Here is a 24,643-nt window from a genome sequence, read left to right on the forward strand (position 1 = left end):
CAACTGAAAGTTTCATTCCATCGATTATAGTTTTCAAGATATTGGCTGAAAATTGCTAAAACCATAATTGTTAGCCTTTCAAGGGTAATAACTCCAACAAGGAGTCGTCCAAAAACTTTGATCCCCATAAACTTTTGTATGCCTTATCATAAGGATCATTTCATGAACTGAAAGTTTAATTCTATCTATCTCAGTTTTCAGAATACTTGCTTAAAACTGTAAAATAACCTGTCATTTTTCAACTTTTAAGGGCAAAAACTCTTACAAGGAGTCGTCAAAAAACTTGTATCACTGGAGGCTTTTGTAGGCCTTATAATAAGGATCATTTCAGCAATTGAAAGAATTTTGCTAAACCTAACGGTTTTTTCAACATATATGAGAAAATTTCTGACGGACCCTTTTGTTTTATTTTTAGTAACAGCAGCCATGTTTTTTGAGGGTTCAAAAATCCCCACTACAATTCTATACAAGAATAACAAATGGAACATTCATTCCAAGTTTGGGTCCAATTGGTAAAGTAGTGTCAGAGGACAAGATTTTTGAAATAAATAAATTTAAAAATAGCAAAAACAACAACGAAAAAGGGTAATAACTTCAACATGGCTTCACAGATTAAAATAAAAATTTGACTAGAGATAGATCTTATCATATTGAACACTTTTACCAAGTAAGAGTTATGCTTAACTTATATGTTAATGAGATATACAAGAAAATCTTCGGTCAGACCCCTTTGTTCTATTTTTAGTAACAGTGGCCTTGTTTTTCATCAATAATCCCCACACCAGTTCTTAGCAGAATACCCCAAGGAAATCTAGTTAAAGTCAGTCTAGTAGTGTCAGAGGAGAAGGTTTTTTCTTTAACAAAATAACATGAAAAAAGCAAAAAAAGTCAAAAAAGGGCAATAACTCCAACATGGCTTAACTGATTAACACAAAAAAATTATCCATTGATAGATCTTGTCATGCTGAACATTTATAGTCTTTGCCAGAATTTGGCTAAAGCTAACAGTTTTGGAGATATATATGCGAAAAACTTGTGTTTGACCCCTATATTATATTCAGAGTAATGGCAGTTATGTTTTCGGCCAATCAAAATCTGTATTTGTGCAGGACATCCTAACAAAAAAATTATCATGGCACATTTCACTGAATTCTGTTCAGCAGTTTCAGAGGTGCATATGTATGAGTAAAATGTTAAGGATGACGAGGGACGACAACAGACAACAAGTGATGACAATAGCTCACAATGCCAGGTGAGATGAAAAGTCGATTATTTTATGTCTGATCCCTTTGACCCTTTATAACTCCAAAACCACACAAGATATATGAAATCGGATTGAAAACACAGTCAAGGATTTTCGTAAGGAATCCAATAAAAAAAATTTGAAATTGGACAACAGATTAACAGATTAAAGCCAAATAAAACTACATTTAGATCTCATGATGCTGAACACTTTTATCCCATGTCAGTTTAAGAGATATATGCAAAAAACTTGTGTCAGGCCCCTATATTCTATTTTCAGAAATGGCAGCCACATTTAATAATAAAATAATAATAATAATAAAATGCTTCACAGGGTGCAGCTTCATATGAAATCAACCTGAACAGTTTGGAGACATATTTAAAGCATCATGTACCTTTTAATTTACGGTAGATTTTGGTTAAACATCAGACAAAGCAAAAGTTTCTGACAAAGACTAAAAGTGTAAAAAAAAAACTTATATTTCAATTTAATACCAACAATAAACAAGATAATGCATGGTACATCACACTAAGAACCCCACAAAACCAGTTCTATGAAATAAAGTTGGTAAACAAGAAGTAGATAAGGGAGGGGATACTTTCATTACCAATAAACAAGCAAAGCAATATACCAGACATCTAAGCATTCCTTCTAATAGAAGCTGAGAAATCTGTTACAGTAAGGTGTCACAGACGGATGAACTGATGAGCAAAGTGATCGCAATATTACCCCCTCCTGGTAGGTGGGGTAAAATTATCGTATCTATACACTGGAAAATTCAATATACCAAAAAATGCCAGGAGTATAGTTTTTTGTGGCCATGTAATTATTAATATAGTTTAAGACCCATCCATCAAACAAGACAATATGTGTAAAAATATTGATGTGGCTTAATTAAATACATCAGAGAACATCTTAATTTTTGTTTTGAAACTAAAACAATGTGTGAGCTAACTCAGGGGCAATACCTATTTGCAACTTGTAGGAAGCATAAGTTGAAAACTCTTCTTAATCATGCATCCAGCAAAACAATTACAACTACACACAACAATTACATTGTCTAAAAAAAAGTTTCATCAAAATGCCCCCCACCCTTTTATTGAATTTGCATTCGTGTATCCTATCTCTTGCAAAAAAGAATCTTTTATTTTAGGAACAAGGGACATGAACAAAGCATTCTTGAAAATTACCATCATAACAGCAGTCTACAGCAGCAGGCTTGAGATCAAATGTTTGACATCTATAGGCATTTGTTCTAATATTGTTAAAAAACACCATCGAAAATCTTGTATCTTTTCCAACAAATCCTATTGAGCCAGAGCATTGGTTTTCCAGAAGGATTTTGGCTAGCCTGGCATAGTCCCCATCCAGCTGGATTTGATTACGTTGCTTACATGTGGTTAGAGCAACAGAGGATTTAACTTTAGACATACATGTAGCAGTTGACACTGGAAAACAAAAAGCAACATACATGTACATAAATTCCAAGCAATATAGAAATTGAAACCTTTTGGAAGTTGCAATCATGTTGATCTTAATTCTAAGGTTCAGTTTAGACAAATTTCACTGTAGATAGGACTTAACATCTTCATTAAGAAGGAATCCATCTCTGTGGGCTCCACTATGATAAAAAAAATCCTATACATCATCCATGCACAACACATTCATTTTATCATGCAAAACAAAGCTAGGATTTAATCTTGAGGTTAAAGTCCATGGTCAAAGTCACCAACCATGGTACGCGACACGTTGTTTTGAGCAGATCTACCCTCATGTCAAATATTAAAATCTACACAAAAAGACAAAAAAGTAACAGTCCAGATACAAATCTGCAATATCAAAATCATTAATTTGGCCTTTAGATCAAAATTCAAGGTCAACGATTAACCATGGTACATAACAAATCTTCATGAGCTGACCTGCTCTCATGCCCAATATCAAAAGCATACACCAAGGCATAAAGGCTACAGACCAGACAGAAATTTGTATGCAAAAACCAATTAATTTGACCTTGAGGTCAAAGTTTAAGGTCAAAGGTCATCAACCATGGTATGTGACACATTGTCCTGAGCTGATCTACCGTTACGCCAAATATCAAAAGCCTGCACCACATAACAACAAAATTATAGCCTGCACACAATTTGATATGGACGGACATACTAAATGCTAACTATATATATATATTACCATAATGACTGTCTTTCATCATCCAGCTTCTTTTATGATCAATTTGAGAATTCAAGATCTGTATGTTGGTGCCAATTGCAGTACTGCCTACAAGAATTGTACGGCCACATTTTGCTACATCAGTAAAGTCAACGGCTTCAAATTCTTCTAAATTACAAACAGTTGACCCTGAAATCAATAAAAGAAATAAAACTTGCAATTTTGAGCTGTGAAAGAGGTCCAAAACATACACCTTCACTTGCATCTTGTTTAGAAACACCTTTGAGATGATTCTTATAATATATCCACAACAAATTTGTTTGCAATGGAATAATCTTCAGTAAAGTATTTTTAATACCAAATTATAATAAAACATGAGCAAAACTACTACCTTTTACTTCCAGTAGATGTTATTCAGTTCATAAAATTTAAGTTGACACTTCTCCATTCTATAATCATGATGATAACTTGACAAAATATCATAACTAGTTTTTTTAGGTACATGTATGTTGTGGTTTCATTGTCATTTTTATAAAAGTATGGTGACCATTTTGTTTACATAATATTTGTACTGATATACCAAGATATAATTTTAAAATTTCATATTTCATACATTTTTGTACAAGAAATTGATTTCTTCAGATTCATGGCTTCGAAGGAATTTTTTTTCAAAAAGAGATATAAAAGCTCGTTTTGACCAAGTAAGAAAGAAACAATAAGAATATTTCTTAAAATCTCAAAGTAATTTTGTTTATAAAATGGATAGTATTGGGTTCTAATTTGATCTATCTGGCAAAATAAGGCAGAGAAACCCAAAATAAACTTATTAAATAGCACTCCAGCTAAGAATCATGCAAAATGTGATTTATGGGTGAAAAGCCTACATATCTTTATTTTTGATATTTTGTTTGAATTGCCATAGTAAACAGGAATTAACATTCAGTTTTTCAAATAACCCATATCCTTAGGTGATAAAATTTATAAAGAAAGCACTGTAGATTTCAAAATTAAGGGAGATAACTCTGTAAATGACACTCAAATACAATAGAATCTATTGCATTTTCAATATCTAATATCTTCTAAGAGCAGGCAGATTTAAATGAATAATAACACATTTCATAGTATAGACCATAAAACAACTTAATTACAAGCATAAAAAACGTAGCATTTTTTGGGGTGTATCTCATTTTTCAGATTTGCATCACCTCTGAATTCATACTAACCTGTTGTGAATGTTAAAGTATCCCAAACTTTGTTATTTCTACACTCTTTGACAGCATTTTTCTGCTTACACCTTGTAACAAAAAAAGTTTTAATAAAACAAGGTACATTTATTACAAACACTAGTCTGGTAATTATTTGTTAACTCATCAACATAACAAATGTTTTACTGTGCGCAGCTTGATCCGACCATAGAGATCCAATCCTAAACTGTACAACAAGTATGGCTGCTCATTTCAAGCCCGTCAGACAAAACTCTGAATAAGGATTGCAATTAAACATTTGAAACAGGCTAGGAATTTGACCAGAATTGGAGTGTGGCCCCACCTTAAATCTTCATTCTGATATAATAATTTGAAACTTACAACCTCCAAAATAAATCTTATCCTTTCTTATGTGGTATGCCATATTTTGGTATAAGTTCAAAAGACTCAACAGACCCATACAATTTACTGAAGTTATTGTACAGACATCAGGAAAATGATTGTTACTAGACCTACATATGAAAATTTCTGAATGATTCTAGTACATTTTGTAACAATCCCCAAAGTTTCAATACTAGCCTTCTGATTGTTGTACAGTATCATAGAGATTCTTACACAAATACTGAAACTTTGGTCTGGACCTTAGATATAAAAAAAAGACACAATAAAAAAGATAAAATTACAATTGTTTTGCAGTTATGTATAAAATGTGTCGTTTAAATATAATTCGAGGCCCTTATGGGCCTGAATCGCTGACTTTTTTCATCTTATAAAAATTTCATGTAACGAATAGAAAACCAATATATTCCCACAACTGATACACTTTCTATATATGAACATAAAACAAAAACTGCAAGCATGACCATTTTTTTATTTGTAAGGGCATTTACTCTCAATAGAAGTCTTTTGTCACCACAACTTAGTTGAACCTTTGGTAAGGCTGATCATAAGGATCACTTCTTCAACTGAAAGTTTTTTTTTTTCACCTTCAAAGACAATAGCTCAGTATCTAACAATAATCTTCCTACATCTTCAAACTGTAAAGATGTATGTATTAACTATCAAAAGAATCAAATCATCCATTTAAAGTTTATTTAAATGTATTTTTGTCTTCAAGCTAATTGTTGAAAACTGCTGAGAAAAAATAAAATAAAGCTTTGATGAAGGCTGCTAGATATGCCTGCAGAGCTCAAACCCTGAATAGATGGGGCAAATATGGACACAAAATTCAAGCTTTATTGTGATTAAATGTATGACATAGTATGATATTTTACCCAAAATGGAAGTGGTCAAATAACTCAAATACTTGTAATAAGGCTTGTAAAAGACAACATGAACAGACAAACAGACTGATGGACAAAGAGCATTATGTAGGTTCCAGAATTTAGTTCTGTATCTCAAGAGTATGATAAAAATTGAAAACCTAGACCAAAAGAAACAAACAATTCAATGTCTTGGCATTTACTGGAAATGTATTTGTCCAAATGTCCAAAAATGAAAATTTCTCCATATTTGTATGAATTTCTTTCCACAACTTCCAAATTTACAATCAAAAATATACAAAAATACACTAGTAGAAATAAACTTTTCAACAAAGTTTGTAGAAAATTTCTTGAAGCAAGTCTCATACCTCAAAAATGAAAAATCAGAAATTTAAAGAATTAAAAGGGAGCTCCTAACAATCAAAAGAAACAATCACTACAGCTTCAAGAAAGTACTGTAGGTACAACCACTATTGAGTAAAACTGTGAAATTTCCCCTTTTTATGAATCAAGTCCCATAACTCTAAATTGTAAAAATCACAAATCATCAAAAATTGCAAGGAAGCTTTCATCACTTAAAAAATAATCCATCATTGAAATTGCTAAACAAGTTATTTTTTAGTTATAGTCCAACAACAGAAAATCATCCCATTTTTGAATAAATAAAGTCCTGTACCTCAAAAAAAAGGGAACTCACATCAATCAACAGAAACAATTCCCACATTTGTTTGCCTTTCAAGAACAGTACATATATATGTTATTCTAACAAGATGTTGTCCTTCAACTCTGATACAATGGAGTATTCACTAATTAGTATTATTATATTATTTATATGATTAAAACATCTAATCAATTGGAAGTTGAATGTATTGCCGAATCTATCATGATTTCGGGATCTACATGCTGGGGACATTTTTTGCATTAAATATTCGAATAATATCAACTTATTTTGCTATAAAATTAAATTCATAACTAAAGAAGTTTTATAGTATTCATCTGCACCATGAAAACTGATTTATTCAACGGGTCATAGTCTTCCTTTTGTCATTTGTCTACCCCGGACGACTTTTTATCAGCCACTCAGCAAGTGTTTCGAGAAAAGCTGAGGACCTTTTCCCTACCGGTGCACCTGGTCCATGCTCTCAGTTTTTAGTGGCATCCAAGTTGCTCGTTTACTTTTGTTGCTTTGTATGTATTAGTGTGGTTATATTATGTTATTAATTGTGTGTCTGTCTGTTTTCCCTGTCTGGTCTTTTGTCCCTGAATTACATTCTTTTGATTTCCTCTAGAATCTTAAGTTCCTTTGATTACTCTTTGATTCAGTTGCGAGATTTTGTAGAGCTCATTCAACCAAAGATGGAAGTCATTGTCATTTTTCTCTATCTCTCATATTTTTTTAGATACTGTTGACATCTAGAAATACGTGGCTTTGCCCCTAAGTTCTATTAATAGACATGAATTTGTTGACCAATCAGCATTAATTTTTAAAGTGAACACCATAATAATGCTAAGGAGTAATCAAGGGAACCAAGGGTCAACTTATATAATAGTGGTAATCAAAAAAATGCAATCAAGGGACAAAGACCAGACATGGAAAACAGACATACACAACAAAGAACACAAAGTAACTAAAATCATACATACAAAGTAACAAAAGCAAATAAGCAATTCGGACTCCACTAAAAACTGGGAGCATGGACCAGGTGCACTGGTAGGGTAAGCGTCCTCTGCTTTTCTAGAAATACCCGCCAAGTTGCTCATAAAAAGTCGTCCGGGGTAGACAAATGACAAAAGGAAGACTATGACCCGTTGAATAAATCAGTTTTCATGGTGCAGATGAATACACCATAACGATCCACGAGTTGACGACCATAAAACTTCTGTAGTGATAACTTCAATCTTGTAGCAACATAACCCTGTTCCAGAAGCCTATTTGTCAGAGATCTAGCGCAATACAAAAAGTCTGTATAGTTTTGGCAAGCTCTGGCATAATGTATGAGTTGTGATATGAACACTCCATATGCAGGTAATTAAGTTACAATCAAGTGAGTGATCACCTATGAGAGAAGATATTTTTCATAAAATATTAACAACGATAACTACAGCCAATGGACACAAAGTGATTGCATAGACCCACACAGACCTTCGGTGGTCCTTTTGCACCAATACCGGTACTAAATTTATACGAAATATCAAATCCAAACTTCTTGGAAACTACATGTAAGAGCTTTCCCTATTATGCTCAAAAATTGCCTAAGGTGTTACCGTACTGATAATCCTGAAACAGTTCCTTTTTTCAAATGTAAACATTATGTCTTCATTAATTGAGCCAACCATAATCCATTATACTTCATTATTGCTCTCTTGTTCAATCAACCAGAAACAAATCAAATCCAGACCATTTCTAGAATAATATTAACATCATTCGTGTCAAGTTTGGGGAATTCGAAGCCGCTTAAACTTAAAACCTTTTGAATATAATAAATTTATGATTCTTATTTTGGTATATGTAAAAACTAATAAAACAGTATTACCTATTTTCATGTAGATCTTTACATGGTCTCAGAAGATTTTGTGGTAAATCATGACAATCAAAGTCTGTTGCTGCAACCATGGTAACAGGTTCAACCTCATTGCTCTCTTCAAGTCTCAAGTGATGAAATATTTTGTTTTTGATGACTTTATTAGGCAAAGCCACATCACTGCTAAAGAGATCCTCATCAGTTACACATTCCATCATTTTTTTTTTACTTTTAAATCAAACCTGTAAAAAGATAAATGTATGTAGGTTTGAGTGAGTGAGGGTTTTTTTTTAACATCCTTGACTTCCCTGTCAAGTCTTGCAGGGACTGTTCTGTAGGGTTCAGTATCCAATTAAAGTAGATCATAACTTTTTCACCTAGCATGAAGCACATTCATTTCTCTCACCTTGCAATATCATGTAGTAATATAAATTTCTAAAAAAGTAATGCATTTTAAATGATATGATAATAATATTTGGAGATTATTTTACCATAAATTTCATAAAAAAAAATTGTATTGTAAAATAACACAATATAATTTGAAGACAAAAAAATTACTCTCTCAAGGGGAGATTATAAATTTGTGAGAAGTAACATACTTTATAACAATACATCATACCAAATATAAAACAAGAGGCTCCCAGGAGCCTCAATTGCTCACCTGGTTTAATTTTGTCTTTCAAGGGCAGTAAATTTTAATAATTTTCAAGATATTAGCTGAAAACTCTTACAAGGAATCGTCTGATAACTTTTTTCTCTGAAGACTTTTGTAGTCCTAACAGGGATCATTTCAAATATTGAAAGAATTTGTCTAACCCAAACGGTTTTGGGGATATATGTGAAAACTACTGTCTGACCCTATGTTCTATTTTAAGTAACAGTGGCCATGTTTTTTGACGGATCAAAAATCCCCACATCAATTCTATGCAGGATACCTCAAGGAACATTCATACCAAGTTTAGTTCCAATTGGTTTAGTAGTGTCAGAGAAGAATTTTGAAAGAAATAACAAAAAATAGCAAACAATGTTGAAAAAGGGCAATTACTCCAACATGGCTTAACAGATTAAAATGTAAATTTGACCACAGATAGTTCTCAACATGCTGAACAATTTTAACAATGACAGAATTTAGCTAAACCTAACGGTTTTGGAGATATACACGAAAAACTACTGACCCCTATGTTCTTTTTTTAGTAACGGCAGCCATGTTTTTCGACTGATCAAAAATCCCCACATCAGTTCTATGCAGGATACCCCAAGGAACATTCATACTAAGTTTGGTTCCAAATGGTCAAGTACTATTAGAGGAGAAGAGTTTTGAAAAATTGTCAACGACCAGATGAGCTAAAAATATATCTAGAAATTTTAAAGTAGCTGCATCTATGCACAAGGCCGGTGTCTATAAGAGTTTAATGCATGTTCACAGTTGGTGACTGGTATTTCATTTCAAAATATATTTAACCAATTAATCTATCCTGGAAATATCTCTTTCTGATTTTGTTATTTTCTGTACGTCCAGGGCAGTATATAAATTTCAACTCTAATTCTTTCATTTTCCTTTTAAAATTCCAACAATTGCCTACTGCAACTATTTTCTTTATAGATATATTTAGGGAGATAATTCAACTTAAATATAAAGAAAAGCTGGATAAAGTCTGGTGTATAAATTATAATGCCTGGAAGGCAATTCGCATCACAGGTTAAGGTCTTTACTGTATACAGTAACTTTACATGCTCCTGTTAAAACAATCTTTTGCAAAGCTGCACTGTGATTTCCCACAGCAATTATCTGATTTTATACAGAAAGGGCAACGGAAACATAAATTAGCAGATAGATTTAGACTGAAAAAGTGGATTTTTCTTCGCCGTGAATCACCTCTGCCATAGGCAGGGTCTTAATTTAAAATGGTCTGGTACTTGAGTGATTGATTGCCTTTCTCATGATGCAGATTACCAAAAATATCACAGCAATATCATGCTATATTGTTTTTGGAAGTTATCAACTTCAATCACAGACTCATGTGCAGAGAGATAATTTGAGAATTCTGTAAGCACTGCTACTGCCCATCGATCTACATGTACTGATCATTTCCCTAAACAACTTAAAACTGTGTTCTCATGATCCTGGGGTACTAGAGTCAGGAGAACATTTTCACCACATGAAAAAGCATTTTTGTACAGTATCGTCTAATACAATTTCATGCCAGGAAATTTTAAATTTATGGCAGGTTTAATGGAATTAACTTTACTACATTTCATTAAAAAAGCAAAACAAAACATAATTATCAGATTTTTCAATGACAATAGATATTTAGAAATACACATATGCCATGTGCATGCTTATAAGCTACTGTAGTAATGTAGCTGGGGGAACCTGTTTTTACAAATACCTATCTAAAACAAATGGTCTATATCAATTGACAATAAATCAATGAAAATACTTGTGGAATAAATCTGACTCTAGTAAATTCCTTGAGAAAATCTCTAGCTCAATATAAAAAGAAAGTCAATAAAGATAAATTATCTGAAGTTATTATTTTTTATTTGTACAAGTACAAAATGCATATAAATGTTATGTGAAAGCAAGTTTTTTCTATCAGGTCGTGGTTATACTTTTTTACTAAACTGAGATATTAGGAACAAAGTTAGTACATTGTGAGATTTATGAGATAACCATTTAAACATTAAGAGAGCGGGAGGTGGCGCATTTATTTACGTAGAATATTTTTTTTCACATAAATGGAATCAATTTATTTATTTTCATTATGTAAAAGATTTCTGTTCGTATAAGAGTGATCTGATCTTTTTCCTCAGGTCTAGCTGAAAGATCAACATTTTTGTGAACAACTGGGGACACGTTGTTCAACAATTAAAGTATAAGTCCGGAAAAGTCAACCAAATAATAAATAGGAGCTGGGCATTCCACTATTTCAAGTATTTTATCCACTGTTTTAATATATCGTTTATTATGATATTATATAGATGGTTCATTATTTTACAAATAACGTAATTAACGCTCGATGTCACAAGAGCGGAGCATGATGGTAATCTAACTAACGATACAAAACGTGCAGAGAATATAACACCCCAAAAACTCCTCCCACAAATTATAAATAATAATAATATAATAATATTCTTTATTGGCACAAACACAATTACAATAATTGGCAAAGGCCCATTTAATTGATATATAAAAGAGTAACATTAGTAGCGGTATACATGTAAATAAAATATTAGTCAAATGTTATGAGAAGAGATAATTGTTATGAAATAAATTTTTTTCTGATAGAAAAAATATCTAAAAAATTAATGATAATCTTTAGTATAGTATATGAATCACTGAATATACATTGTTTCAGTGTGTATACTCGGCGTCACATAAATAACATACTGTTAAAATTTGAATAAAAATATTTTCTACAAATTTAAAACACCTACCGTCGTTTAAATTGTCTTAAATGACTTGCTCATTCATTTAGCCAAACGGCTTCTCCCTAAACATTGAATCGTTACATTCCGGTCAGATTTTAATTCTCGGTGCCAATATTTACATTGTAAAAAGTCGGCCATGTTTACAGTGATCGGGTTGCTAGGAGATGTTGTTTACGTTTAAATGGTTTGTCCAAAAACCGAAGAACCCAGAATGCATTTCGGCGTTATTTCGGATATCTCTGATTTATTTTACGCGAACAACGTACAATACTGAGAAGTTGATCAAGCAGACGATTGTCACTGGAGTTCGACGGGAACTTACGAACTTCGTTTGTAAACAAATCATCCCGTAGAAACCAACATGGCGGATATTAGTATGGGATTTTCCCGTAAGGATTTGTTACGCATGATTTAAGCTAATAAGCGACTTGTTTAGGGAGAGGCCGTTTGGCTAAACGAATGAGCAAGTCATTTAAGACAATTTAAACGACGATATGTGTCAATACAGTCGTAGAAAATATTTTTATTCAATTTTTAACAGTATATTACTTATGTGACGCCGAGTATAGTAATTAATTGAATCAATATCTTTTTTGAGGTCAATGAGGATACTTGATAATTTGGACATAAATTGACTTCTAACTTTGGAGTATTTTTCACATTTTAGCAAAAAATGTAATTCATCTTCAATCTCCCCACAGTTGCAAACTTTACATAATCTCTCGTTTGCAGGAATAAAACATTAAAAATTCTAACTCTGAGCAATGGCTAACCTTTCTTAAGTTTAACCAAAATATTTACCTGCATTTAAATAAACAAAATAATGATGTATGGTACATAGCTTGTTATGATTCAAAGTTATTTCATTAAATTAATGTGTCTTTTTAAATTTAAACGTGATTTTTTGAGTATGTATTTCCACTCGTGGACTGTTCAAAATGGCGACTAGATAAATAAACTAATAATGTTACGGTGACGGTGAGGAAACGTAATTAATCAGTAAATAGATTCGAATGTAAAAATATCCCATCTATTTTTTCTGGTAAATGATATAGTTGTTTACTTTGTATGTACTAATAAATGCTACCATTGGTAATATGTGTTATAGTAAATGTAATATTCAACCATTTCGTAACATCTTGATGAAAAGATAAATGGAATTTTTATACTTTATTTATTAGAAAACGAATATCAAACATGCTAAAACAAAAGAAATAATACTTAATGTTTAAAAAGTTTACAAAACATGGCTAATTTAATTTGTCTGACATATGTCTTTTCTGTTTCATCGGTTAAATGAACACGGTCTTGAAGAAATGCACTCTCCTTAGGATTTATAAGTCCTCTTACTTTCCAAAACATAACTCTGTTACTGTTTCAAAATTTGTCTTGTAGTAATCTGTTGATAGAACTTTTTTCCTCATAAGCATCTATTGTCATACCCCTCGGTTTAAAACGTGGGAATAAGCTGCCAATTATAACTTCTCCAACCCCGTACTGTTGAATTAATGTCTCTACAAAATTACAAATGCGACTAAAAACGGTATTTGCTGATGATGGGGTCCACCCCAGTCACTGTCACGGGCAATGGGAAATGCCTTTTTAATGCTATTTCGGTAGCATTATTTGGTAATGAAAACGCTTCATCTGAGCTCAGATTGAAGACATTTTTCGAGATGTTTGAGAATCCTGCGTACTATCAACGCATTCATTCAAAAACACTTATTCCATACATATGACCACCCTTATCTGATTCCAATAAACACTGTGCACGGACTGGTAGTTGGTCGTGTGCATTGACCATGCACGCAGCCAGTAGTGTTATTGGTAGACCTATAAAGTCTGTGTACCCCGTTGTTAATGGACCCTTAAATCAGTATCTTAAGATCTTGAACACATTCTTTAAGCCCCATGCTTCAAGATCACGACATGAGCTTAGCATCATGTGGTCTGGTGTCACACCATAGGCACTCTTTGGAGGCCTACCCACTTTGTCCCCCTCATTCCTGATACGGTTGACTGTTCCCCCATCTGCATAGATGATTTTAAATAGTTTCCACCGTTAGGCAAGGAGGAAGCTACTTCCACACCTGCCAAGTCAGCTGCACCTCTTGCTCATGATTCAGTGAGCAAGCCTTCAGTAGACCCGACTCTACCATTAATTACTCCGATATTACAGACCCCGTACCGAAGGCTACCGTCGCTTCTTTCATTCAGTCTAACCAAACTGTATCAGACAATGGTCAGTCTGTTCATGTGACGTGATATGATTCCGATTCTCATGATGTAGAAGTAGACGTGATTCCTGCCCACACTGACTCCTCTGGGAGTTATAAATGAGTGATAAAATACAATATTAAAGACTGAAAAAGTTTTAAAAACATATGAAAATGACAAAATAACATGATTAAACTACAACTCGCATAAAACAATATTACACACTGAAATTGTCACGAATTATGTACATCCAGACTTTACGGCCGCCATGTTGGAGAAACGAAAAGGGTCATATTAAACAAAGAGTGGTAAAGAGCACAAAAGTCTGGTAAAGACTGGTCCCCAAATATTGATTTATTTTATTGAATAAAAGTTTCTTTGTATCTATATAGTGATATTCTTTTATTTTTAGCTAAAATAAAGGTTTTTGGTGCATTTCTATAGATATTTATTTACATACGGTCACGACTTCAACATTTTCGTTTCTCCAACATGGCGGCCGTAAAGTCTAGAAAAAAAATACTTCAAAAAAAACATATATACACATGTACAGATGGGTCTTGAGCTTACCCAGTTCGTTTCATCTGCAATTCTTTAACAAGTACATGCAGAAAATTGTGTTATTTTCCACAAAAACTCACGTTAAGGTCGTTCCTCTTTTCGCCTTCCGCCATTAAAGGAGAGGTTTCCTTACCGTAATATATCTCTAAATACATAGATCCAATATAATCCTATATAAAGGAAATCCTATGTCTTACTGTTAAACAAAAAGAAGCATTTACAGAATAAACAATTCAGACTAAATAAACATTAACACATTATATTCAGTAGCAATATTTATGCAAAGTACTATATAAGAACTTTAGCCATTACTATTGAAACACATAAAGCATTTATCTTGCTAAATTAAAATCCAGAAATTACTTTACAATAAAGTTACAAAAGCTACAAAAGTTCAAAATAAGTACTAACAATCACAGTAACAGTATATTCCAGAAAATAGTAGTTTATCAAACAGATCCAAAAAAGGCACTGATACAAGTTTTAACAATGCACAATTTATAAAACAAATACAAACACCAGATAGGACTAGATATTTGACATAAGACTACTCAAAATGTCTTAATATTAAAATTACAAAAAACTTATCATGTCTATATATAGTTATAACCTTGAGCTTAAAAATAGCCAAAAAGTATTCCCAAATAAGGATAAACAGAAAACAGGTTAAAGTGTTCTAATTAGAATAACACTAAACATACGAAGTGAAAAACAAGGATGAAAACAGCTCACTGACTCAGTCAACTACAACCAAGATTACCTGCAATTAAATGTAGTATTAATTATCTATGTGATATAAAATAATAAAGTAATTAGATTGCTGAAATAAAGATAAGAATGATTAATTTACAAATCATATAAAATAACCATAATCATTCTGAAATATGATAAAACAATTGTCAAGAAAGGAACACATATGTATGATAATATACATGTACATGTATGTACATATAGAGGCTGCAAATTCAAAGTTTAGTTAATAATCTGAAATGGAATTGTACATTTCAAATGCAAATGAATATTTATTAAATTAAATTTAATAAAAACAACACATAAAATCTAATACGGGCACACCAGTTTAATTTTGAAGCTTGTGGTTTACAAGCAAGCAGTTTCAAGAAGCTTTTAGAATAGTTGCAAACCACCGGGTTGTTCGATACTGTAATTTTTCTTGCTAGGGAAATGGTCGCAGTCCCTCGAACAGGTAGTTTGTAACTATCTATGGGCTTGCTTGAAACAAAGTGTTTCAAAGACTAGGTGTCTCAAAAGCTAGGTGTTCCGAGACTATGTGTCTGGGGAGCAAGTTGCTCCGAGACTAGGTGTCGTAGAAACAAGGTGTTCGGGGACTAGGTGTGCCGGGAGCTAGGTGCTTAAGGAACTTGGGTTAAGGCTAAGTGGTTAGTTGATTTACTCAGTGTATGCGTTTGTTGTTTAGGCTTCTGGTTTTAATGGTAGTTTGGTTAATTTTAATTAGCACAATCAAGTTTTAATATGTGTCGTAAATATTGAAGCACCTAAGATTCTGTGAAAACAGATACGAACGCATTTTAACTTATTTTGATTTTGATAAGTATTCAAACACGCCGAAAACGATGCAATTCTTGTGTCCCATCTCATTTTTCATTTCATCATCATTTCATATTAATTTTATCATCTATTACATGTTCATCGCCTGATTAGCCGAAATATTGCTGCTCGGGCGTTAAACCCGAACAATCATTCAATCAATCAAGATGTTGTAGGTATTTTCAAGGTTGATTTTCAAGACCTCAGATGGAAATTTGGTACGGCCCAGGGGCTTTTCCTGTCCTGATTCTCCAGAGACTTTTATGATTTCGTCCTTCTTGATTTGAACATCAACATCAAGGTCTTCTCTAGGAGGCAGATTAGGAGCATCTTGTGTATCTTCTCCATTTAAAAGAGGTCCATCTAGGTTTGTTATCACATTGCCATCTTTGTCTTTCACTGGTTTAGATGTGTTAGTCTTTCTAGCTGCCAGTTGGCATGTGATGTTGTGCACAGTTTTGGTGTCATATTTGCCCATTGCATTCTTTATTTTTGAAGCGAGCTCATTGATGTAGGTTCTTTTATTCTGTTGTGGTCTTTTTCTTTAATTCGTTCCTAATGCTTATGTAATCCCTCATCAACCATTCTTTCTGCAATCTTGTCTTGACCTGGTCAAGTTGTATTTTAACAGATCTACGCTTCTCAGTTGTGTCAATTGTATTGTCAGTTAACCATGACTTGTATTCCTTCTTTGAAAATCCAATTATAATAAATTCTTCTTGGCATGTGGAGTTATATATGATGATTTTACTCTCCCATTGTTTTTCTACTGCGTGGCTTCCATATGTTATACTTTCTCCTCTAATCAGATCTTGTCTACTTGCCCTAGCTATCTTGATCTTAAATTTAGTCACCACAAATTGATGACTGGATGCTATATCAGCACCTCGATAAGCTCTTATGTCTGTCATGCTCTTTCTCCGTCTCTTAATGACTGTTATGTGGTCTATCTGGTTTCTAGTTTTCATTTCTTGAGATACTTATGATGATTTGGCCTTCTTGTTGAGTAAGATTCCTACTCCATGTTGATGGTTACCATCCTCGTTTGGTGGTTAGAGTACAGTAGAGTTTGCATTGAAGACAGTGTGACCGCTTCAGACGATGTACATCTAACTTCATCCCAAAATATCAAGGTTGTAGTGTTCCATATACATTTCTATTGTAGCCTGGGGAGAAAAGTGTCACCTGCTAGTGGACAGAATAAAACTGTATATTTTGCAGTCAAGTTACTTTTTAATGAATTAAACCTGTTAATATTACGCATTATGCACATTGGACTACTATTAAGTCTTAAGTGTCGTAAGGTTTCACCCTATTCCGCTTGGATTTAATTGCACTTTCTCTAAGAAATTTACTGTGGACTTAGATAATGTATAAGTAAATTTCAATAGTTCAGGTTCCTATTAGCAATGTTAAATGCCATTTGAAGCTGATCAAAAGACCCATTAAAGACCATAAAGCCATCATCTTTGAACTAATTGTGTTGTGATTGTTTATGAACTATAAAGTTTATAAATTCTTACGTTTGTATGTTGCATATGTCAGGGCTGGGGACTGTCCCCTTCACATATAAAGAACTAATTCTAATGGAACTATATCTAATATCAGAAGTAAGTTATCATTGCTCAAAAGTATTAAAAAAGCATATTCTTTTTTTTTCAAGACAAACGTTGTAGCCGCCTTAATTAGTTGAATCACTTAACACACTTGAATATCACAACAACATAGAGTTGTGTCTTGTACACAAGATCCTTGGTTTTAAAATATACAGTAGGAAGCAAAAAATAGTCACGAAGTCTACGAAATTTCCACAATGGGTAATAATCGGACGACCTGGTATTCTAATCTATTTTCTGACGGAAATAAAATCTAAATTAGTTATAATGTTTAGTGGTAGTTCGTGTATTATTTTTGCATCTTCCTCATAGTTTGTTTAACATACTGGATTAATGTAAAACAAAAGTCTCTGGATATTGATATCCACTTAGTTGCTCATTATAACATTATGAATTTTGCGACTATAAACCGTAAAATGTTAATATGAAAGACCTTTTTTTAGATATTTCTCCATACATACATGTAATTAAATATATATATATACTTTTTTTTATATGAAAAACAGAAAAGAATATTATGTATTTTTTTCTACCCTTAAGAATTTTATTTATTTTTTTCTTACCACAGAAAAAAAAAATATATATTTTATTTTTCTTCAAAGTGAAATTAATATCTTTTTTTTCAAAAATATCCCAGGCCCCTCCCCAATCAATATAAAAATAGTCGGTGCCTTATTTCCTGATGAAAATTATAAGACAAAAGAACATATTTTACTGTGTCAGCTATCTTTTCTTTTAAGATAGCGCTTGATATTTTTTAGTATTGCCTTTCAGTAAAGGAGAAAGCCGTGTTAATTGATGTCTACATGTTTATATAGAAATTATTATCAACCAACTACCCAAAATACGTTAAAATATGTCATAAAGTAACCAGTTGGTATGAATTCAAACCGGGTATCTATACGTGGCCAATGTGAAAAAAGAGGGTCAATACGGCATCATAACTTCCGGTCATGTGACACCGCCATTTTGAGTTAGGATTGGATTTCATGTACTTTGATCACCAGGACTAAAACCTGCAGAAACACAAAAAAATCTTCCATTTATGCAAAAAGGGTAATTAAGACTGACTAATGCAAATAAACCTACATGTTCTTGGTTAAACACGAAAACAACTGTTCTACAAATCATCTAGTTGAGTTGGTTAATACAATTGTCAATAAATATGTTATTTCATAATGGCCCTGTAATAGGTTTCGGTCAATCATATTGGTCTCGACAGACATATTTGCCCTCGGCGATGCCTCGGGATTAATACGACCGCCTCGACCAATATGACAGACCTGAAACATATATCAGGGCCAATATGAAATTACATATTCATTAACATATAATAAAGAACAAAATTAAAAACTTGGAACTCACTACAATGCTTCTTTAAAGTTACAGGCTCTTGAAATAAACGCTAACTGGCAGTGTATTCGGCTTTATATCATAATTTACTAGTTTTTTTATAATAACATTGAGGTTAGGTTAAACATGTAGGAATATCTAGCTAAGACATTATCAGATTTAACTTAAGTTATAAATTAAAGGGACCTGCATATCATAGCATTATTTTAAATATCATATTTGCACTTGCAAGTGCATGCATATGACCATGTACAATGTATATTATACACACGGAGCTCAAGTTGTCTCCTTTTTTCTTTGTCCTTATTCGAATACAAAATTGGAAATTATCATACAGACACATCTCAAAGGTGTTTTTTTTTCTCCAAAAATGAAATATTTCTAAGTTCTGACAAATCATTAAGCATCTTTTGAGGAAAGATTGCAAGAAAGGGTTCGGGAGGGAACAAGGGCTCATTTCAACATTCATTTCCTTTCCTTATTCGCCATTATAGGTCGTGATGAGTTGGGAATGGTCACAATAGACTCGGGATGGGTCAGAGACCTCATTTCAACATTCATTTGAAAAACTTGAGCTTCGTATTATGCACATGTAGCTGGGCCAAGAATACACAGTGCGAGTTAAAATTGATTAAGAACTAAGCACAGAAAAATCGAACAGTTACAGGCTTATTATACTGTATTAGGTATGATACTTTTATTGTTTATACATCAAAATACTCGATGTATAAGTTTAAACATTTTATAAATCAAATGAAAGGAGTAAATTAAATAAGATTTCAATTTTGATGATTAAGAAAAATGTTCCAATTAAATTCTTTTGAAAGATGATTTATAACAGATTTTACATAGTGTTAATAGCATTTTCAGTGAATAAGCAACCTGAACTCCACTAAAAGCAAAGAGCATGGCCCAGATGGATCGGCAAGGTAAGCTTCCTCTGCTTTTCTGGAAACACCCACCGAATTGTTTATAACTTGTTACGTCCGGAGTAGACGAAAGATGAAAGGAAAACTGCAGCCGTAACGACCCACGAGACATTGATGACGACCATAATTTTCTTGTAGTGATGACTCAAACCTGTAGCAACATAACTTGTTATAAAACCTTATTATAAAAAAAGTCTAGGATGGTAAAACATGTCCACGTATATTTGGTAAGCTCTGCCATAACATGAGTGGTGATATGAAAACTCCATATTCTGGTGCTAAAGGGATATGTTGTAGGTAAAATATTGATTGATTGATTGTTGGGGTTTAACGTCCGGGCAGCAATATTTCAGCTATATTCGGACGATGCACATGAAGTGGATGATAAAATGAACATGAAATGAAGATGACATAAAAAATGGGATGGGACACAAGGACAATGGGGTCGACAAATTTTGATTGCCACTGCAAATAGGGAGAGGTGGGTAGGGTCGGGCAATTTAGCCTCCTGTGGCGGAGTTCTATGGTTCCTACTCCGAGAGAATACCACAGTAGTGTTTTTTTAACGTGCGAGGAACGTGGTATCTTTCCCAACACGGTGCACCACTATGGTTTGCGATCAGATTTTCCGTATTATAGCCTGACAACCCCAGCATGTAACACACCAGGGATACCCCATTCCACAACCTGGGGCACACAACCCAGTTGCTCTGTGGGCAAAGCGCCCTAGCCCCCGGCTAAGGTTCTGAGCACTATTTAGTCGCCTTTTACGACAAGCTTAGCGCTGCTATTTCTTTTGACACCCGGACCTGCACGGGTTTGTAGGTAAAAGGAAGATTAACCATACAGAATGAGAACGTAAAGTTTGGTCACGAGTTTTCTCTATCCATTGATCTTAGAGAGTAGATCAAGGTATGAGGCCGATTTATTGTGTATGAAGTGCTAGCTATAAAGTCATCCTAATGGGAGTGAAAGGATAGAACAGCGACTTGCGGAGCACAATTTGTTCCCATGGAAATGCTAAACACGTCTATCACACTGGACAATTATATTATAGATTAAACATTCAATCATTTTAACTTATTTTCGACGGTATATTTAAAAGATGATAAAGGGTTAATTTTTTTATAAAGTATGGAGATCTCAGTCAAGTACTTCGTACATGTATATCTAGGTGTTCCATCTTTTTGAGAATCAAACCCGACTTTAACGGATAAAATAATGCACATGCTTATTCAATGTCCGAAACTTCAGAAAAAGGTTATCAACCCAGCACTGATAACTAGTCATTGGTCTGAACCGATATATATGTATCACGTTTACTAATAATTTACACAGAAAGCATAAATTGATATTACAAGTAAGTGTTATATTAAAAGGGGTGTTTTTTTGTTTGTTAACACATAATCAATAAAAACGCGTTTTTAATCTTCTTTTTTAGTAGTACAAAATTTCAGAATGGTGATCAAAAACAACTTTATTTTTTTCGGCGGCCTTGGAGATTTCTCATCAATTGACTAGCATCCACCAATAAGTTGACTTAACTATCTGTCTTACATGCACTTGAAAATGTTGATTTTATCCCGAAAAGTATTTTGTTGGGTCAAAGATTCAGCAAATGCTGTATGCTTTACAATATAAGCGTGCAGATCACAAATTGGATCACTAGGTCACGGATCAACATTAAATCACCTGGTAATGCATTTAATGAATTGAATGAATGATCGTGGTCACATGACTATTATAATTTCCCCGAATACACCATGACCCACATTCACGGGTATGACTATGCCCAGGAACTGTGTAAACGCTTCCGAATCGATGCTTTAGACCGTCCGTGAGAAACCCAAAATGATAGCCAAGGGCTTTAAGAAACCCCTCAGTCCGTCATGAATTACAAATACTACTTATGAGTGCAAACAGCATTGAGTATATTATGTCAGCACGAAAACAAAAAAATTAACCAAGTACAGGAATTGTCAGCTGATAATCAGCGTCTCTCATATCGTGCAAATGATTTGCTAAAACTGTGTTACGAAAGATTTTTGGGGATTTTAGTGGTTTATATCCACAAAGGCAGTCGAATTTTGAACTCAGTTATCTCTTAGGAGCAACGATGCCCAAGCCTTATAATGCACGAAATGAAGGATGTAAGTGCTATCGTTTTCAACTTTATTGTTATACTGTTATTTATTAGTATAATCAAGTATTCTTACACTTTAACTGCCATTATTTTGTCTTCTCCTTGATATGGATAAAAGTTGTTTGTGCATGAAACTAAATCACCTAACGAATTGTTTCGCGCCTACATTTTCGTTTGCCCGGGTAGTTTTGCATATGGCCTAGCCCTAGCTTTGTCCTTTCAGTTGTTAAAGTTCAAGTATCACAATGACGTTCTCTTTATTATATCAACAAACTACGGGTAGTTTATTTCAAATTTTATTTAAAAAACAACTATAATACAAAATCTCATTCTGTTCATCTCATGCAAATCATACTTGAAAATAAACTTGAAAATAACCTGCACCACGTGATTGAGGCTATTTCTTTATTCCTTATAATTCAATCTTAGTATCAGAATTCAACAAGTAAACCTTTTAAAAAAATGATGACGTCACAATTATATACGAGATGATAAACAAAATATGCTATATACAAAATATGCTATCCAATCAGAAAGGTTGTTTCTTCTGAAATTAGATTATATATGTATGTAAACCAGTGCTCATATAAAAAGCACATTACAGTCCACTTTATAGCAAGAGTAGTTCAGCACATGCACAATACATCACAAGCACATAATGAAAAAGTTTTTTTTGTAAAATTGTCGTTTCGATGGTCGTCGACCCAATGCAGTTTGACCCACTGTCTTTAAAAACTTGATCGGTTGTCGACATGGCATTGCGCTTACATACCCCATATACTTATTCAATGATATGTCCAGGGGCTTGGTCTGTAGAAGCTGGTTATATTGACAGGAAAGGTCTCTGTGTAACACCTTCTGTGATGACACTGACTGCAGCCATCTCTGCTACACGTTTAAGTACGTCTTGGAGTATTAAAGAGGTAGACCTAAGGTAAGGGACACAGCCCATACAAATCATCGGAACGTTTGTATTCAGCATTTTACATCAATATCATGTAAGCATCAAAGTAACTTAGATCGATTTCATTTTGTGCCAAATGAAAGCTTGATAGCCTTTGGTGACATTGAATATGATACAAACATATCACTGACTTCATGAGTTATGTCGCTTACTCTAGGTCTACCTCTTTAAGTTTTTCAATACCAACATCATGTATCTATCACTGAATTCTTGTTTAGTCTTTTGTGTCAACCTAAAAAATAAAGGAGATAGATAAAAACTTTCGATTCTTAGATAGTATCTTAGAGTCAGTATGGATATGAGATTATACGTCATTGTCTAGAGCAATCAAATGACAGGACAAATATAATAGATAAATAAAATAAAATAAAAACAAAAGCAAAACAAAAAAAAAAAAAAAAATAAAAAAATAATAAAAAACAAAAACAAAAAAAAATACAAAAAAAACTCCACAAAAACAGAAATAACATTTACAAACAAAAAACAAACCAAAACCTAAAACACAATCAATAAATATAACAAAAAAAATTACAAAAATACAAAAATACAAAAATAAAAACAAAGGAAAGTCTCGCATCTTCTTACATTTAGTGCTATATATTGTATGCCATTCGGTGAAATTGATAAAACATGAATATGTTACTTTGTTGAGCTGAATGTATATAACAAAGAAGACATGGAACATTACAACTTGGTTGCAACATCATTCCTACTGAGATATTCACATGTATAACAATATTTATATTCCTATGGGTAAAGGTAAATCATAATCAATTTACTAAAAATACTGAATTTTTGTAGTTGCATATATATGTTAGCGTTTAAAACGTTTAAAACACAACAAGCATAAAGAAGTAGCAAGTAATAACCTGTTTTTTTGTCGGAATTATGGTAGGTCAGCAATTTCAATAATTGTTCTCACTACCTGTTATCATTAGTATGACCTATAGTTTTATAGTATGTACATACATGTATCAAATTAATATCATCGTCAAGCAATTTATGATTATTTTAGAAAAGATTTTCATGAATATTTTCATAATTTTCTTTATTACCAAGGTCACTATCATAAATCAACTGCAATTTTGTCTTCGATAGCACGAATTTCGAACATTGATGCGAACTTCGAGTGAACGTCCATATTAATTTGAAAATGATAGTAATTATTTTAGTTATATCTATAGCTAGAACCGACAGGTGCCTGTGAGGAAATTGTTTGAAATTACATTCATATATAATGCTAATTTATAATTTGAAACTGTTTTCCTCTGTATTGATATTTGAACTGGTAGAATAATGTTTGAAAGGATAATTATTTCAATCGAAAGAAGATCAAATGTAGTTCAGTGATATTATAGACACCAAACTAAACTAAACTCTTTTAAAGGAACTTACAGCCCGTTTATTGTGAAAGTCTTTTGAAATAGAAGAATATTTGCATTTTCTATTTTCCTGCATAAATCT

At 33.0% G+C, this 24,643-nt stretch overlaps 1 protein-coding gene across 5 annotated transcripts in view; it reads right to left on the reverse strand.

Moving 5' to 3' along the window:
- The window catches only part of LOC148610321 (uncharacterized), a 30,401-nt gene extending 16,062 nt beyond the window's left edge, over positions 1–14,339 (reverse strand). For 2 of the 5 annotated variants that reach the window (XM_088542766.1, XM_088542763.1), the window contains exons 1-5: positions 14,273–14,339; positions 8,411–8,640; positions 4,633–4,703; positions 3,431–3,598; positions 2,434–2,691 (exon numbers count right to left, since the gene is read on the reverse strand). In XM_088542766.1, the coding sequence (XP_088398892.1) occupies positions 2,434–2,691; positions 3,431–3,598; positions 4,633–4,703; positions 8,411–8,616 (703 nt within the window). In that variant the 5' untranslated portion in view covers positions 8,617–8,640; positions 14,273–14,339. Of the gene's footprint in view, positions 1–2,433; positions 2,692–3,430; positions 3,599–4,632; positions 4,704–8,410; positions 8,641–12,631; positions 12,774–14,272 lie in introns of those variants that run through there. The other 3 variants (XM_088542765.1, XM_088542764.1, XM_088542767.1) reach the window with 3 other exon arrangements.
- Positions 14,340–24,643: the final 10,304 nt, after the last annotated feature.

The sequence above is a fragment of the Perna viridis genome, chromosome 8 (assembly GCF_037379345.1).
Source record: "Perna viridis isolate PV_CMFRI_1.1 ecotype Kerala chromosome 8, ASM3737934v1, whole genome shotgun sequence".
Taxonomy (NCBI): Eukaryota; Metazoa; Mollusca; class Bivalvia; order Mytilida; family Mytilidae; genus Perna; species Perna viridis.